Source organism: Polypterus senegalus, chromosome 1 (assembly GCF_016835505.1).
Source record: "Polypterus senegalus isolate Bchr_013 chromosome 1, ASM1683550v1, whole genome shotgun sequence".
NCBI classification, from domain to species: Eukaryota; Metazoa; Chordata; class Cladistia; order Polypteriformes; family Polypteridae; genus Polypterus; species Polypterus senegalus.
Window position 1 is genome coordinate 74,373,907 of NC_053154.1, and position 18,680 is coordinate 74,392,586.

The 18,680-nt window shown below is 36.1% G+C and overlaps 2 protein-coding genes across 2 annotated transcripts in view; one reads left to right on the top strand and one right to left on the bottom strand.

Moving 5' to 3' along the window:
- onecutl (one cut domain, family member, like) overlaps nucleotides 1–3,115 on the top strand; it is a 37,381-nt gene extending 34,266 nt beyond the window's left edge. The window contains exon 2 of the mRNA XM_039740468.1: nucleotides 2,808–3,115. Within this exon, the coding sequence (XP_039596402.1) occupies nucleotides 2,808–3,115 (308 nt within the window). The remainder of the gene's footprint in view (nucleotides 1–2,807) is intronic.
- A 13,431-nt stretch (nucleotides 3,116–16,546) lies between these two features.
- LOC120527405 (cathepsin S-like) overlaps nucleotides 16,547–18,680 on the bottom strand; it is a 33,746-nt gene continuing 31,612 nt past the window's right edge. Inside the window, exon 8 of the mRNA XM_039750787.1 lies at nucleotides 16,547–18,646. Within this exon, the coding sequence (XP_039606721.1) occupies nucleotides 18,547–18,646 (100 nt within the window). The 3' untranslated portion in view covers nucleotides 16,547–18,546. The remainder of the gene's footprint in view (nucleotides 18,647–18,680) is intronic.

Sequence of the window (18,680 nt, forward strand, 5' to 3'; positions counted from 1 at the left end):
ATTCTATCCTGAAGAAAGAGAAAATCTATCTATCTATCTATCTATCTATCTATCTATCTATCTATCTATCTATCTATCTATCTATCTATCTATCTATCTATCTATCTATCTATCTATCTATCTATCTATCTATCTATCTACATTCTTAAAAATAAACGTGTTGGAGTGGTTCTTCAGAGCAGTGGCACAGTGGAGTCATTTTTGTTTCTACTTTGCTTTGTAAAAGAACCTTCTGCATTAAAGGTCTCAAAAAAAAAAAAAAAAACAACTGTACTTATTTAATCCATAACAGGCTCCATAAATAACCACAAATAAATGGTAACAGATCTGTAAAAAAACAGTGGGTTCACAATTTTAAAAGGACTCATTGCACACAATAACACATACTAAATTCAGATTTTCTTGATCTGTTAATATTCTGCTATAGGTAAACTGCTATACATTAAATATTTATATTTTGTTCACATACTTTTTAAAAGCCCAAAGAACAATTTCACATGTAAAGACCTATTCCCAGAAACGAATGGTGCTCTATCAAGCAATAGCTCTATGAGGAACCACATAGTCCAGTAAAATGCAATTAAAGATCTTATTTTTAAAGGATTTTTTATAATAACTTTTATTCTGACTCTTGAAAGTATTTTAAGTCTATCTATCTATCTATCTATCTATCTATCTATCTATCTATCTATCTATCTATCTATCTATCTATCTATCTGTGGTATAGTATCTTTAAAATCAGTCTAAATGATGAATAGAGAAACAGTAAGCTCTTTATGTAACACTGTGGAATATTGGTTAGTGTTATCCCCTTCTAGCTGCAGAACCTTGGCTTCAGATCTAATCCAAGTCACTAACTCATTCATTCATTTATAATCCTATTATTTTTCCAGGTTGTAGCAGTAACTGTCTTAGCAGTGAGGCCCATAAGTCCTTTTCCCGAGCAACACTTGCCAGCTCATATTGTAGGATTCAAGGTATTTGATGCCATCAACAACTCTATGCCTGAACCACCTCAGTTGGCTCCTCTTCATACAGAGGGTCAGTGACTCTACACTCCCAGATGTCTGCACTTCACACCCTATTTCTAAGCCCACCCAGCCTGCAGAGAAAGGTCATTTTGGCCACTTTTACCTGTGATGTAAATCATTAGTCAAAGCTCATGACTGCCAAACCAGCAGATCTTCCAAGGACCACATGATCATTGTATGATGCGTCACACTGCATCAAACTTCAAAATTACACAGAGCCACATGAAGCTTATGCAGATTTTAGTGTGGGTTATAACATCAGTTCAAAGACACATGCCCTTCTCATTGAAATACTGGATTGCTGCATTTTTGACGGGAACTGCCAGCCGAGGCCTGTTTAGTTTTTGACTTGTGAAACACTGAATTCCAAACTGGGCTCATTTGGAAAGATAAACTAATTGGATGGATTATCAAATCCATGGTAACCCCTATAAGGAAGGCCCCAGTCTCCATTGAAAGAATGATTGTGATGAGCAGTACCTTTTTAGTAACGTTAAAGGCTATCAGAGCTGTTTCCATAAATCATGAAGAGAATTTACGTGTTTTGGAAGCAAAGATTGTTGTGACTCGGTTTGTTTAAACAATTCGGCCATTTCTGGTTTGATTTCAGTCAGTCTCTCCAGGAACCTGTGAAATCAAGTGCATGGACAAAATCAGCAGCGACAATTCAATCAAAGAATGAGTGGGTAACAGTAATAAAGGGGGACTATGAAGTCAAAATGTAGTCTCTCCGCAGTCCTGACTCCTCCTGTCACTGTTGACTCTGGTGAGAGAAGCTTTTTCCATCTTTAAAGCTTCTTCATTTTTACTTGAGATGTACCATGATCCAGGAGATGCTTTTAGTCCTGGCTCTGATTTCAATTCAGTACAATGTTTGAGGGTCTTTGGCTCTGGAGGAGATAGCAACTGCATTTGCTGTAGCCAAAGCCCCCAGTAAGTGATTTTGAAAGTTACTATAATACCTTTATGAGACATTTTTTACTTTTTTGCTTTTTTTTCATTTCTATTATGTTCACTTTTTAGTATATTTTTAAGATATTTTTAAAAAATTACGATGCATAGTTACAAGCACACCTTACATTTCTCTGCATTTTATGTACTGTGTTTTAACATTTGTTTCAATTTCTAAAATTTTATTTATTCTATTATTACAGTTCTTCAACTTTCTAAATTAATGTATTTATTGTAGTTTTTATTTAAAGCATATATATTTTTTAATTAAATTCCCCCTGTTGATCTTAGTTAGACTTTGCATTAAAATAATGATAATAAATTTCATCATGTCGGGACTCAGGAAGGGTAAGTTGAAGGGCCACATGGAGGTCTGCCTAGAGTCCCTAGAATAGCCTCTAAGAGAGAAAGAAAGAGGTATGATTATTTTATATTATTATAATATTTATGTAACTATTTAAACTTTTTAAAAATAACTTTAAAAGACACAGACATAAAAAAATTGTCCCATACATTTAATGTACCAGATATTGGATTGACAGCTGGCAATGGGAAATATGAAGCCATCTTTTGCAGATATGTTCTTAACCAGATCTGAACTATAAATACGTCACAATGCTTTTTGTTACCACATGGAACAGGTATGTTTGGAGATATAGACATGTGTTCTTCTGTTTAAGGATTGAACTGCCAGACACTTTCAAGACTTTTCATCATTGGTATAATGACCAGTTTCTGGTTTTACTCGCATTAGCTGGTTGTCCCTAGCCAAAGCTATTTCTTTCAAGACTGATTCTTCTAATATCCTTTTTTGTGTTTTCTCAGCCTGCAAGAGGAAGGAGCAGGAGCAGGGCAAACTGGAAAGGAACCAGGGCCCAAAACGACACCGATTGGTCTTCACTGACCTACAGAGGCGCACATTGCATGCCATCTTCCGGGAAAACCAGCGGCCCTCCAAGGACCTCCAAATTACAATTGCCCACCAACTTGGACTGGAGCTGACCACCGTGAGCAATTTCTTTATGAATGCTCGGCGCCGGAGCCAAGACAAATGGTTGGATGAAGGTCGCCCATCCTCCACAGGATCTACAGCGTCTTCAATCAGTTCAGCCATCACCTGTACTAAAGCCTGAAAGGGCCACCTCCATAGGGGCAAGTTCCCATTTCGGCCAGACATCCTTTTTTTCTGTGAAATTTGTAATCTTGGCAGTGGCAGGTGAGATTTTTTTCTGCCTTCTCCTTTTTTTAGGCCTGTTTCATTAGGCTGATGACTTCTTGGGTTATATCTTCAGTGAGTGTCTCCAACATCAGTTAGGCGGGGGCTCTACTATAGGCAGGTGACAAGGAATTTTGCGGAAACTACTGATCTCGTGGGTGTCTCCGTTTAATGTGATTTACCAAAGGTTTGGGTAAAACATGTACAGTGGTAAAGACTTGCTGTGCCAATGTGCACTAAGCCTCCGGAGCTGGCCACTTGCATCTCATCATGCAGGTGTTTCTCTTGAGAGAATGATTTTATAGATCTTTAACACGCTTTGCTTATTATGCCCTGGGTTTATGGCGTAAGTGAATAGAAACTAATTAAAAAGAAGAACATGTAATATTCTTTTCTATGCTTCCAGTGTTGACAGTGGGCCAAACATCACTGCCCACTATCATTTCACTAACTGGAAAGCAGATATTTGAGGGGAAATGAAGCAGAAGTCCCTCGGAGTAACATTCAAGCAGCAGCTGACATCCATTTGTTGAAAAACTCGGGTGTTGCTTGATTCTCAATTTCTTCTAAAAGTGGATTACTACCTGAGAGAGGTGGTGTTTAATCACAGCGTGCAAAATTCAATTCACTAATAAATGGACATAATGCATTGCCATGAGGCATATAAAGGTGCAAGGAAGCCATTTATTTGTGGATTTGCACATGGGCAGAAATTCAAAAATACCAAGAGCATCTCTTTGGATCGAGCACCGGAGCCCTTGAGGTTTCCACAGCTGCAGGCAGGCAATTGACTACTGGCATGGCACCTGAAAATTCAAAATCATATACTGTATGTGCCGTGCAAGCAGATGATAACAGCGTTTGTTTAGTTGATTTCCTTTTTTTTGACTAAATTTAATGTCAACTTGTGCAGGTGGTGATTTTGGCACAAAAATTGAATGAAGACTCAGATCCTTGAATTTTTTTTATACAAAGGTGAAACATAAGAGGAAAAGATCCAGCAAATGTGGTTCATTTTGTCCTAATACTATTTATAATAGCAGAAATTGAGCTTTTTTTATTTAATATTTCTTTGTATTTTGTTTTAATACATTAATGCAATTATTTTATTTGTGAGAAGGCAAAATAGCCCATGCCATTTTGAAAGTACATATATGTATGTATGTATTTATTTATGTATTTATATATTTATTAATTTATTTCTTAATGTTTTTTTTTATTTATATAGTTTACTGTAATCATTGAGACAGATTTAATGAAAAAAAATGGTCAAGCTGCCAAACTTAGATGGTAGTTTTGGGCAATGAGTGTCTTTATAAATTACCTGTTGACTCAATATCTTTTGGAAGTGCATTCTTTTTACAGTAAAAAACAGAAACTACCTTCCCAGAATGCTGTTCCTGGCCACAAAGAGAAACTTAGATTAGTAGATCAAATAACTCACAGAGTATTAGCAGATACATTGATTCCCTATCCACACTCTTAAAAATAAAGACACCACAGTGGTTCTTCAAAGTGATGCCATACGGGAGCCATTTTTAGTTCCCAAAGGCCCACCCACATGAAGGCTCCGGGAAGATCCTTCATTCATTTAGATCCATAACAGACTTCTTACTGTAAATAACCATAAATAAATGGTAATTGATGTGTAAAATACCAATGGGTCATGATTTTAAAAGGATTATTGGTGCATACAGTTAAACAGGCTAAGTCCCAGTCTTCTTAATCATTTAGTGTCTTGCCAGGTAGAATACCAAACATTAAAGATTTCAGACTTTTTTTCTACATATTAGGAGGTTTTTCAAAGCACAATAACCCAAATTCATACATGAAGAACATTATCCAGCATGGTATGGTGCATTGTCAAGCAAAGGTTCTACGAGGGACCACTAAACCTAATAAAGAACCATGAAATGCCATTAAAGAACCAGTGTTGTTAAGAGTGCAGGGTTGTTTCCTGCCTTGTACCCAATGCTGCCATGGACTGTGGCCTCCTGCAAGTTACAGTTTGAATGATCATATTATTTATTGAAAAAAAAAAGAAGAACAAGCCACACAGACTTATAGTAAGGTTAAAGATTAGACAATAACCTTTTAGAAAGTAAAGAAACCTTTTTTGTTGGTTTTATCAGATGTTAGTTTTCTTAATAACAGATTTATTAGGACATTGTAAAATACCTACTAATGCAAAAAACCATTTAGGCTGTTTTGGACATTATACAAATACAGTATTTAATTTTGAATAATCTGCAAAATAAAATACATTTTGAAGAATTTATAGGCAATGACAGAAGCACATTAACTAGCACAAGAATATTTTCTTGCCCTTTTATATCTGATCAGCTTGTATTATCTACAGATAGACATTTAGCTAAAAAGATATTTACCTGCTTAAAACTCACAATGAAATAGCTTGTTGACTAACTGTAAGGTGCAGCTTGACCAGAAGTACTACAGATTTCGAGTGTGTGTGAGCAACAAGTTCCTTTTCGAATTTCCGTCTGAGCGTCACTGCAGTAGAAGTGAGTGCCCATCTCACCATGTGTCCATGTTACACAGCGAGAGCATTTATATAGGAGAGATGTTTTTTTCTCATGTTGCACTTTGTCATTCGTAATTACTAGTAAAACACGCAGACCTACAGTCTTAAAATAAAATGCTACAAAGGCTAGATTTAAACAACAGTAAACTGTTCATCCACATAAGACCTTACACTTGATTATGAATTCTGAACATGTATGTATCATGTCCTGAAGAATAACCAATAGATGGGCTTGCAGGGATCATGCTCTAATTACAATAAGGTTTTGTGCCCACCAGTAAAGTGCCCACCAGGTTGCTGCTACCTAAACGTTTATACATTTCTAGAACATATCAGGTCACAAGCTTTCAATTAAGACCAAGATAAAGGTTCGAGCCCCATTTGTTTGCAAGTCATCCCATAACAGATGGACAGACATCAACATTTTAAATGTATAGATTCTCCCCACAGAGATGACTGTTTGGGTGTCTATGAAGTAGTAAAGCCAAATCTTGTTGTAGTTTTGTCTCCTGAAGCCAGGGCTACTAGGACATGTACTGATGCATTTGACTCCTTTGCTACAAGTAAAGGATGTGAACTAAATGCTTATGCTACTTTTGTCACCATTAGAAACATGCATCATGTAACTGAATTGCAGACCACCAGGAATCACAAGATGAAAGCTGGAGTGCCAATTTGGTGAACCTCCTTTAATACAGAATTGAAAAGACAATAACAGATGCACTATGGCACTAATAAAATGTCTGCAACATTAGCCCAAGGCTAAGTTTACGGTTCAGTAGCAGTAGTGAGTATACCTGTAGGAGCTCCATCTCGCTTGGAAGCTTGATCTAAATGACTCTCCACCTTCTGGGGCCGTCCTTCTTTATAGTGCCAGGACCAGAAGTGGACCTGGACATTGTGGGTGGAGCCAGGCATCATGGGAGACTTCTCAGTAAAAAAAGAACAAACAGCAAGAGACCTGTCTGTTTTGGGGTGGCATAGTTTACCTCCTTCGAGCTTTAAAAGTGATCTCCAGATGCACATGCATGACAAGCCTCATTATGGCTCTTCATCTTATTAGAGATTTGTGTTTAACAAAACAACAGAAGAAATCTGCAAACATTTAAGGAAATGCGTAACTACCAATTTACTTGGATCCTTGTTTCCTAACTAAGAAATAGTTTTAAAATTGAGTCACCAAACCCACTTAATTTTGTTTAAGATCCATACTGGTTGGCACTTATCCTAGCAGCAGTGGCTATGAGTAGGCCTCTCCAGGGCACCAGTCCTTCATGCTCACTCTTACCAGTACATTTAGTCACAACTGACTAATTCAAAGTATCTAGTTAGCCAAATAAAGCATCTTTGGGTTGTGGGAGGAAAACTAGAGTACCTGGAGAAAAATACATGCGGACATAGGAAGAACATTAGGAGAACTTTAATGAGAACAGTCCATTCAGACCAACCAGCTCACCAATCCTACTCAGAAAGATTCTCCAAAATACCATCAATTCAAGATGCATGCAAAGTTCACACAGATAATAACCATGTTCAAATCCACTTAACTTAATTCTGGGTTGCATGGCACTGGAGGCTTTTACTGCAGCAGTAAACAAAAAGCAGGAAACAGTCCAGGATAGAATGCCAATTCATCTTATGGACATCAGGTCTCATAATGTGCTCAACTCTGTGGATGTGGGAGGATAATCAAAATACATGGAAGGGACATAAGGAGAATGTGCTGCGACCCAGTGTGGATTCAAACCTGGAGACTGGATATGTGAAGCAGCATCTCTAACCACAATTATGAAACATTTAATCAAATATTTTCTCCTTCCACTGTCACAAAGCATCATTAGTAATTCAAACCAATATTTTCCATTCACATTCCATTTTAACCAGCTTCACCTTGACCTAACTATGGCTCTTGACTTTAATCATAGCTATTTCTTACTTTTGTATTGCTTTATATCTTGAACTAGAAAACCAGTTGAAAAACTCAAACAGTTATACTAATGCTAATAACAACAACAACAATACCCACCCTGTTCAGTTACTGTTGGAGTTCATTTAGTTCCAGTCTTCAGTGTTTAAAGCCACGCAAAGGGAACTCCTACCAGACAGTGCACAGTGGCAGTTAACGGGTTTTTCTCGTATGTGTTTGCTTTGCATGGTTAGGTGTGCCCTTTTCTACCACACACAATCTTTCTATATTTAATCTCAGCTTCCGTTAAGCCAAGACTTCAGAGCAGCGAATTCAAAAAGAACATAAAAGAGCACAGCAGCCTTTCTGTACTTAAAAGAGGGGGTGCTACCTGCGGTGTTTGAAAGACAAAGCCTTTCAGACCACCAATATAGCACTTCTCTTTTTACACATTACCAATAGATTAATGAATTTGAATTAAGGCAGGCATTCCATACATTACTGTTGTCATTAATTAAACTGTAAAATTTCATCTTTGAGCTGGAACAGGATTAAAAGGTAAAACTGATTTTGCTGTTGTTTAATGCAGCACAATAATCACCCTCCAAACATCTGCATTTATGTATGTTATAGCTAAAGTTGCATGAAAAGCTGTCAGAAATTATTTTGCCAAATACAAAGCATTCCTTGACAAGCAGCATGAAAGTGCAATTGTGTGCCACAGATATCTACTAACTATAACACATGTTTATGCTCTTAACATGTCTGTCATTATTGCTTTTCTATTATTATTATGACTAATAACTCTACATTTAACAAATGTGAGTGACTGTCATTTTTGCTGTCATGTCTTGGTTTGGTGGCAACCCCACAACTCTGAACTAGAAAAGAAACAAATCTTTATTTATATTATATATATATATATATATATATATATATATATATATATATATATATATATATATATATATATATGTATGTATATGTATATACATACACACACTGCTTTTTTGGACTGCCTTTAGCTTTGATTACAGCATGCATTCGTTGTGGTGTCATCTCCATAAACTTATGCAATGTCACAGCATTTATTTCTGTCCTGCAGAAGCTAGTGTGGTGTAGAGGTTAAGGCTTTAGATTTCAAACCCTGTGGTTGTAGGTTCAAATCCTGCTACTGACACTGTGTGACCAAAAGCAAGTCACAGGACCTGCCTGTGCTCTGATAGGAAAATTAAAGAAATGTAACCAATTGTATCATAAAGGTCAGTAAATGTAAATGCATTAATCTTTCACCAAGGTCTTGTATTGATGGTGGGTGGGTTGGACTGCTGTGAAAAGTCTTTTCCAGCACATCCCAAAGATTTTCAATGAGTTTAAGGTATTGACTCTGTGGTGGCCAATCCATCTGTGAAAATGATGTCTCATGCTCCCCGAACCACTCTTTGACAATTTGAGCCCAATGAATTCTGCCATTTTCATCTTGTAACATGCCCGTGCCATCAGGGAAGAAAAAATCCATTGATAGAAAATCCTGGTCATTCATTATATTCAAATAGTCAGCTAACCTCATTTTTTGGGCACATAACATTGCTGAACCTAGACCTGACCCATTGAAGAAACCGCAGATCATAACACTGTCCCCACAGACTTGTGTGGTAGGCACTAGGCATGATTGGTGCATCACATCATCCGCCTCTTTTTTTATGCGCCCACTGATGATGTGCCCTAATGTGCCCACTGATAAGTGGTTTTCCTAAGGCTACACAGCTGTTCAGTCCCAATACCTTGAGTTATGTTTGGATTATGTGTGTGGAAATGCTCTTTCTTTCACTATTAAACATAGCCGTGAGTTCTATTGTTGATTTTTAATGAATTGAGTTCACTAAATGTTTAAGTGATCTCCAATCACAATCATTCAAGATTTTTTCTAACCATATTTCTTCCTTGAAGATGATGGTACACCACTATTCTTCCAGGTTTTAATAATGCATTGGACAGTTCTTAACCCACTTTTAGTAGTTTCGGCATTCTCCTTTATTATTTTCTTTGTTTGATGACTCTTTTTTTTTTGGCCATGTGTTATACACACAGACAAACACACACACACACATATATGCAGTGTATATATAGTACACACAAAGTAAATAATTGTAATTAATATTTCTTCTATTAAAATAGAGTGCCTGGTTTGTACCCATTGCCCTTCTTTGTCTGTGTCTAGTATGCATATTCAAGTTAAGTCGTGTTAAGTTTACTTTTATGATTACATACAACAGTACATTAAAATTCTTACTTCTACGTCCCTCCTTTGTCTAAATGGTTTCATCCAGGTTTTATCCTTAAAGATGTGTGGTAGGTTAGTGTGTGACTATAACGTGTCCCCGTATCACTTTATGTGTGTGCTTGTGTGTGTGTCTTAATGGAGTCTGCAGTGAACTGGCAGCTTGCCCAGAGATGGTTTGCAGCCTCGTGCCCAGCATTGCTGAAATAGGCCTCACCCCCACATCACCCTGAATTGGATTAAGCAGGTTTGGGAATGTTGTTTTAAATACTCATTAATTTTAGTTATACTAATAAATTAATATTACCCCATGATTCTTACTGAATTTAATGGGTTCAAAGAATGGATGGATTTTATTATCTAGATGATCTTTGATCACAGAAAAAAAATATATTTTTTAAATATTCATAAAGAAGGAGCATTTTTAAAAGGTCAGAATAATTTAACTTAATTACACAGGCACTAATGAAAACTTATAAGCTACTATCAAATATTAAAAGGAATGTATTTATCCCACTGTGGTGGGCTGGCGCCCTGCCCAGGGTTTGTTTCTTGCCTTGTGCCCTGTCTTGACTGGGTTTGGCTCCAGCAGACCCCCGTGACCCTGTAGTTAGGATATAGCGGGTTGGATAATGGATGGATGGATGTATTTATCCCATACTAATGTTGCTCATTACTAACAGAAAGACACCAGTCTGTCACAAGACTCAGGCAAACAAGCCACAAGCACAGCTGAAAATGGTGATTTAGTATTGGTAGTACCCTTTTAAAATGCGTAGGCCGCATAAGGTACAGGGCAGGAGCCAGACAAACAGCCTCACTTAGTAATTCATTCACACTGGGCAAGCTAATTTAAACTGTGCATTAAAGATCAAATCTTGTCACCTTTTAAAGATCCACCTTCTGTTTGCCAAAATCAAGATCCTTTCTTGAATGCCTTAGTTTAGACCTACCTCGTGTTTTTTTAATTCACACAAATCTTAACTTAATTAGTTTAGCAGATTCCATATATTCACCTTGTCCCTGTTAAGTTTAAATTTGTTAAGTTTTGTACAGTTCTGCTTTTTACATTTTAGGTTATATAATGCTCTCAGAGTTTTTGCGTCATTTAGACATTTACTACTTTGAGCTGCTCCTTCATTGTATCTGCCTCTACTCTGTGTGTTCAAATATGAAGCAGGCCAACCGGTATGTTTTACCAGATGTTGACTGCTGTTTTTCAGCTTTGAGTGCACCTACCTCAGAGACAGGAATTCTCTTAACTCGTACTAACTAAGCCAAAGATTCCATGGTAATGCTTTTTAATGCAAGCAAGTCTCTAAAGTGAGAGAGGGAGATGGAGATACAAAAGCAGCCTAATACCTCCTATTTAGTACAATATTTGTTGAAAAAACAAAAAAGGTGTTCCTTGAGCTCAGTATCAGATTTCATTCTAGAAGATGGTCAGTTCTTGCATTTAAAGTAGCAGCCACACACCCCAATCAAGTGCTACAGCTATCTTATGATTTTGTATCTGTGTATTGAAATTTTGGAAGAACTGATAAGAGCAACAGTTAGTATGTCACTTACTTCTTTCTAGTGACTGGGATATAATGTTAAGGTCATTGTTCTCCCAAGCATAATGCCCATCATCCTGGCAATGTTAGTGGATCTCTTTCACATGACTTGCTAAGCCTGCTCTTCTCTGTGACTCTCCTCTATGCTGTAATGGTGGAGAAAAGAAAATCAATGATGCAGCTCTTAGGCTCTTTTGGAAAATGCAACTACTGTATGCTATCTACACGAACCTTCCTGAGAACCCTAATTTACAACAGCCAGACAAATGAATACTCCAGCAGAAAGTGGGAAATGAGAAGCATTCAGACATTCAAACAAAGTCAGAATTGCTGTCACAGGACCATACTGTTAATATTCTTGAAAAAAATGCTATAGCTGGATTTGAGCTATGACTTTAAAGAAGTCACAAACAGGTAGTTAATAAATTGTTTTTGGTCACAAAACACGTGGTCCTAAAATATAAAAAAAAAAGTTACAGTACGGACTTGGGATATCGAGGTGAGTCCCTGTAAATTGCTCAGCTTTGTTTACCTAAATGATCATGTAGATCTAAACAGTTGCCAACTTTCCCAGCGAGTAAACCAACATCTGATAATACCACAGTCCATTGTGATTCATTGATATTAATATCTTTGGTCTGTTTTACACATGTAGTTAGCTTGCCCTGGTTACAAAAAAATATTAGGCTAGTATGAATTATATTTTTGCATTGAGGTTTCAGCAAACAGATTAGTATACAACATGACAGAAATTATCTACATTGCTTCAGAAAAGAAAATAGGTAATGAGTTTTTTTTTTAACAGGAGTTTACCCTTTGGATTGAAACTGTTTATGGGATTTCACATTCAATGAAAAATCAGATGTCATTTACATTTTATGCCAGAACTGGCAAAGTGAAATAAGCCCTCAGTGAGATTGTGATCTTACTGGCAGGATACCCTGAGGTAAATAAATAAAAGAAAGAGATGAACTCTCTAGTCTGTCTCTATTGCATCAGCATGCACTCACACCATACCATTTTTGTGGGCCTTACAGTGTCCATCAAGTCATTTTCTAGTGGTCCTTATTTTTAATTGCAGTGCCAACGACAGGCTTCATGGTCAGTGGCAGTGACTTGGGCATGACACTATGATACTGCTCATCTAGACCAGTGTTTTCCAAACTCAGGCCTGGTACAGAGCTGGGCCCTGTGGATTTTGTTGCAAGTGATTTATTAATCCTAGATTAATTGAAAATGTTGTTTTTTTCCTTTGATGTGCTAATACAGAGTTTCCCCATTTAAGTTACTATAAATTTTAGCAAAGACAGTTTTGCTTTATATTTCAGAAGCGTTTTGTTTCTCTAAGCTAACTTTGTAAGATTTCACATTCACTGGCATTAGCAGCAACCATTCATTAGCCCTCAATTATTAAATTTGTTGGGAAGAAACCCAGAAGACAGAGTTGTACTTCTGGAATCAGTATGGAAAATCATGTATCTAGCTAACTGAAGAAGGTGAAATAGTTTAGCAAAAATGAAATTGTAATTGTTATTGGAGGTACAGAAATAATAAGAAATACTAATTACACCAATTTCTTTTTATTAAGTCAGATTTCCAGGTTTGTCCATTCCTTTTCTTGTCATGTAATCATATGTTATTCATTTAATTTTTGCTGATTTCAGTGAACATCCATTTCTTTTATTGCCGATATGTTTGTGTAAGACGTAGGACAGCTCCATTAAGGCCTGTCTGTCTTTTGAGGTCAGTATTGTGGTGTTCCAAGATTTGCCATTAGATAGTAAGTTTTCCTTTTTGTTGCTGTGAGAACTCCAGCTAATTGTTAGATCAGGTTAGACACTTACTAATACTGTACTTAACAATACAGCCTGTTTGACTAACCCAAAATATATGAGTTCCTTTAAGTTGACTAATGTAGTATAACAGGATTTAATATACATGTCCAAAGAATTGGGTGAAAGATTAAATGGACAATCTAAATGTACAATGTAATTGTAACTTCAAAAACATATTTATATTTTTTTTGTTGCTGAAGGTTTGTTGTGGGGGAATGAATTCAACATTTATTACGCTAGAAAAAGCTGAACCAGAAGTTTCCCAGATATAAACTTCCTCTTATTTAAACTTTACCTTTTAAAATGCTCTTGGTGGAATCACATGTTCTAGTCTGCATGTGTGCTGTGAATAAAGTGCTCCATTTTTTTTTCATTAGAGGAGTTCAAGATGAGCCCAGACAACCAACCAGTTAGAAATTTAAACAAAAAAATGATAAACTTTGAAAAGTGGAAGGATCCCACTTCCAGCAAAAGCTGTTAAAGACGGGAAACGTTCAAGGATATTTGTTCCTAACGAGACCAATGTATGGTACTACCTCTGCAGCTTGACAACCAACAAATGAGACATTAAATGTTGTGTTAGGGTGAATCTGTGTTGTTAAAAAGTGTTTGGAATCGAGCCAGGGTGCAACAGCCAGAGAACAAACTCTAACCAATATCTTTGTCAGAAAAGCTCTTTTAGTTTTAATGTTTTGAATGACACAGTTTTCAAAATGTACCTAATAGATCAAATTCTGAAACTCCTAATCTGCCATTAAAGTCTAAGACAATGCATTAGTTCTTGTTGTAGCTGCTTTTCTATAGCGTGACCAAACTCTTGGTACATGAGTTTTTTATAATCTGAATGAAGCTGAATAAATACTTACAGTAGCAAAAGAAAGAACAGGAAAGGAAGGATGACAAAGAAATCAAGCAGAGTATGCTTGCTTACAAGCTACACTGAGAACAACAACTCAACTAAACTTCACTTCATGCTCTCGCTCTTTGAGTGGTCAGTGGAATGGCCAGTCCCAGAATTAATAAACTTATTTTATTCAGTTCATTAACAAGGTGCAACATTGAAATTAAATTGTCAACCTGTGTTCTGTAAATACCTAGAAACCAGTTTTAGCCTTTCTTCTGAGAGCAGAATTCTTACAATGATCTCGGCTAAAAATGATTAAATCCATGCCTATGTTGGACCACATTCATTGGTACACTTCAGAATTTACATTCACTGTAAAAGAGCAAAGAATAAAAGTATTGGTTTGAGTTTGAAATATTTGGCTTTTCAATACACAATGTGATGGAAATGTGTATGTTACTTTGTTTCTTTCCTTTTTATTCCATCCTTTTTCAGGTGTGGTTCTCCCATTTTCCCCATGTTGGTGAAAGTGTAACAATACACAGCTTCTACTTAGTATGGGGGTTTTGACTTTTTTATATATCTTGAATGTAGCTACATAACCAAAGGCTAATCACAATTCAAACTTTGAACATGGGACATTTTATACCAAAAAGAATTCTCAAATACCTCATGATGTAAAATGTTTGTTGTGATGTTGCACTAAAAATAAAATATGTAATTTGGTGGGAAAAGAATATTTGTCTTTCTTATTTCACTCAATTTCAAAAGCTGATCACCTGCTGCAAAAACATCACTTATGAGTATGTAGATTTATATTTCTGTACATGTAAATATTTAACCACTAGAGGGAAAATTTGCAGCTGTTTCCAGTAGACGATACAAAGCTACAAGCAGCCCAATAGAATTGACCATTTCACTGCTGGGCACACTAATCCACACACATCCTCACTCACGCTAGACACCAGTCAATCTAACACACGTTGGTTTAGGATGAAAGAAGGAAACAATTTACACAGGTAGAAATCTCTATTCCTAAATGACATAGTAAAGTGATACATGCGTTAAAAATAAATATGCATAATAACACTCGGAAATAAAACACTAAGTCGCTTAAATGAGACATACCTGTTTGAAGTAACCCAAATTTTGCTCAGATGTGGATAGGGTTTTTGAACCACATACATTTCTTATTTCATCTTCATGTAAGCACCAAGAACATTCTGACATTGCTTTATTTCAAATCAGTATTCACAATGCAAAATTTAAAAAACTATGTTCAGCAGTCTAAAATAAATTGAATTTCTCAGGAGCAGAAGATTAAAATACATTCATATATCAAAAACATTTCTCTCTGTTTTTTATGAATCTTACTTATACATGAATAATATCCAATGAAGGAGAATGGAAGATATGCAAATATGAAGAATGAACAGTCTGCTGTCTTAGATGGTAGGTATGCAACAGTCTTTATAATTTCCCCATTAGGCCAGCCGGGTGAAACACCCCATAGTGACACCATAGTTTTGGACTGGCATAGCTTTGATAAAAAGATCACATACTTTCCTAATGTCACCACATTTGGTTGCTCTGGTAATTAATCCTTAAACTACTCTTACAATGTGTACAGTATTTGCTATTATAATCCTAGGCTTTTCATACAACATTATGCTGTGTATAAAAGGATATTTTCTAAACAGAATGTCAGAATATCTGTACAGTAAAAAAGCTGATGTGCAGCTAGGTCATGTAACAAGGCCTTTGATCTGAGACACATAAGGTAGGTAATCTCCATGAGAATGAAAAGAAAACAAACTTAAGTAATGGAATGACTAGTCCAGATTTAAGCCATGAGGATATGCAATAATGTAACGGACACCAAGTGTCAAATAAAGAAATTTTGAACCAAGAAAGACTAGGGGATTCATTAGTCAAAAGGAGCTGGTAAAAACAATTATCATTGTCTGGGCAGCAGTTAGTAGGAGCAAAACAGATATAAGAATGAATCATCAAACCAGAAAAACACTAAAAACAAAGTCAAAGTCAAAAATAACATTGCTAAACGTTTCAACCATAGCTAGAAATCCTTATTCCTAACAGAACAAATTGCAAGAGAAGATGACTAATTTCTGGTATTACCCCAAGCTTAAATTCTGAAGCTGTGTGCCACAATCTTTAATAGGTACAGCTTGAAGACACCCAGCCCTACCCACATGGTGTTCACAGGCTGTGCCCATTTGAAGAGCAGTGGGTATCTTTGCCATAAAAATCATGCCTATGACCATAAGAAAAATGCACAAAATAGTGGCACCTGTGAGAGACAACAGCCAAAGGACGGCACAGAAATTATGCCATTGTCAAAATGATGACATATTTTGAACAAATTGAATGAACTTGAAATGACAAAAAATGAGTTTAATTATATCAATTCAGAACAAGAAGTGTTATAGTACATCATTTTATGTTGATTTTTTCAGTATCTGGCTTAATAAAAATTTTGCAAGTTTTCATCATTATATTTTTGTTTATTTGCATTGCCACTTTGGTAATGAATTGTGAGTGCTGGCATCATCACTACTGTGTGACTTCCGGAAGTGACAATGATAATGTTACTACAGTGCGGGTATATAAGATGATATATGATACATTAAAACAGGTATTTAAGTTGCTGGATAAACTGATAAACAAACACACCCTGATAGTTGGTGAAGATTTTTTGGTAGTCAGGAAATTTTTTCCATTTCTTTTAAGATTTATTTTTTCTTTTATGTATTGGACTTTGACACTTTGGTGTGTTTATATTTTCTTGTTGCTATTTTGGCACTTTAAAACATTATGGTTTGGTCTTCATTTCATCTCCAGGTCCAAACCAATTCATTGTTTTGTTTTACCAATTTTGACTTTTTAGTGGCAGGACAAATAGGACCTTCAATCGACCAGAAAGTAATCATTTGTGTTCAAAACTCGAAATGCCAATGTCCTTGATCTGAATCAATGCTGCAGTGATGGGGTCCACAATGAGAGATACATCGGTGACTGCAGACATTTCTGTTTATGTATGATACGTTATTGAGTTCAAGGGGGCAATTTGTTTTTCTTAAAATTGCATGCCTCTCTTCAACAGATAAATAATGTAAGTTATCATTTTTTCGTTTTCATTTTGTTCAGTGTTCCTTTACTTTAATATTATGTTTTGCTTGAAGATTTGATAACAACTTGCTGATTCTAATTCATGGTCACTAGGGAGCAGAAATGGGTGCAATATAGGAACCAGCAATGGATGGGATCCGTCACAAAGCACACTCATGCAAAACCTGCAACACTTTAGATTCCTCACTCAGGTTAACATTCATGACTTTAGACTATTGGATAAATCCCTAAGTAACATAGAAAATTCATATATAAAATAATTTGCTACGGGCAAATCTATCCTGGAGCTATCCAGGGTTAACTCCTGCCTTGTACCCAGTGCTGCCATGATTATATATATATATATTATATATATATTATTATAGATAGATAGATACTTTATTAGCTCCAGTCTCTGTGACAACAAACAAAATGAAATGAGTTTGATAACATCTGAAAGGATTAATCAAATGCGATCAAATGATCTGCTCTGCTGAATCAGCTTTTCAAGTGTATTGAAAACTGGTTATGCATCTCTTAGAGGCAATGAAATGGAAGGCACTCTAAAAAAGGAGTACCAGTGCTGTTGCCACAAGAACAACAAAAACATTATTAATACAAATTCTGTTATTCAATAATAGTAACACAAGTCTAAAAATCAAAGTGCATCCACTCTTTAAGTAAAAAATAATTAAAATGTAACACAGCTGACAAACCATGAAATGGTATGCTAAACAAGCACTGAATTACTGCTGTCTTCCTGTTGTTAAACAGGAAGAGTTACTCAGAAAGACAGTAGTTTTTCAACCCATCATGTGCAGGTTTGTTCTCAGTCAAACTTTCTTTTCTCAATCTTTCCTTTGTTTTAGTTTTAAGTATCAGCTAGGCTCATTTATATGCAAATGTTTTCTTTCAATTTTACTAGAGTTAGACTAGAGTTTATATCATACAGTTCATAATGTCAGTGGAGTCATAGTCTTTGCGACACTGTGGTATTTCGTCAGTGGGCTAATGTGTGACATCATTTTGTTCACAATCCATGAGCTCAGTCTGGCAGTTCAAGTTCTTCATACTGTGTGGCACTTGCTGTCTCCTTTGCTTATACTGATACCATTAAACAGTATTATTTTCAGTTTGGTTAATCTAGCAAAGAAAGATAAATTTACAATAAAGTGAATTAAAAAAGGAAAACTTTAGGAAGAAGAAAAGTGTGGATTATGTAGCAGCCAGTCTCTTAATGTTGTTGTTGAAGAGTTTACATGACTGGGTAACTGGGGAACAGGGCGATGCCACACTGATTATTGTTGTTTCTTGACATTCTAATGTACCCGTTGTCTCCAAAAGTTGCCCCCCAGCTGTGAATGACAAAAACAATTTACATGTTTAGAA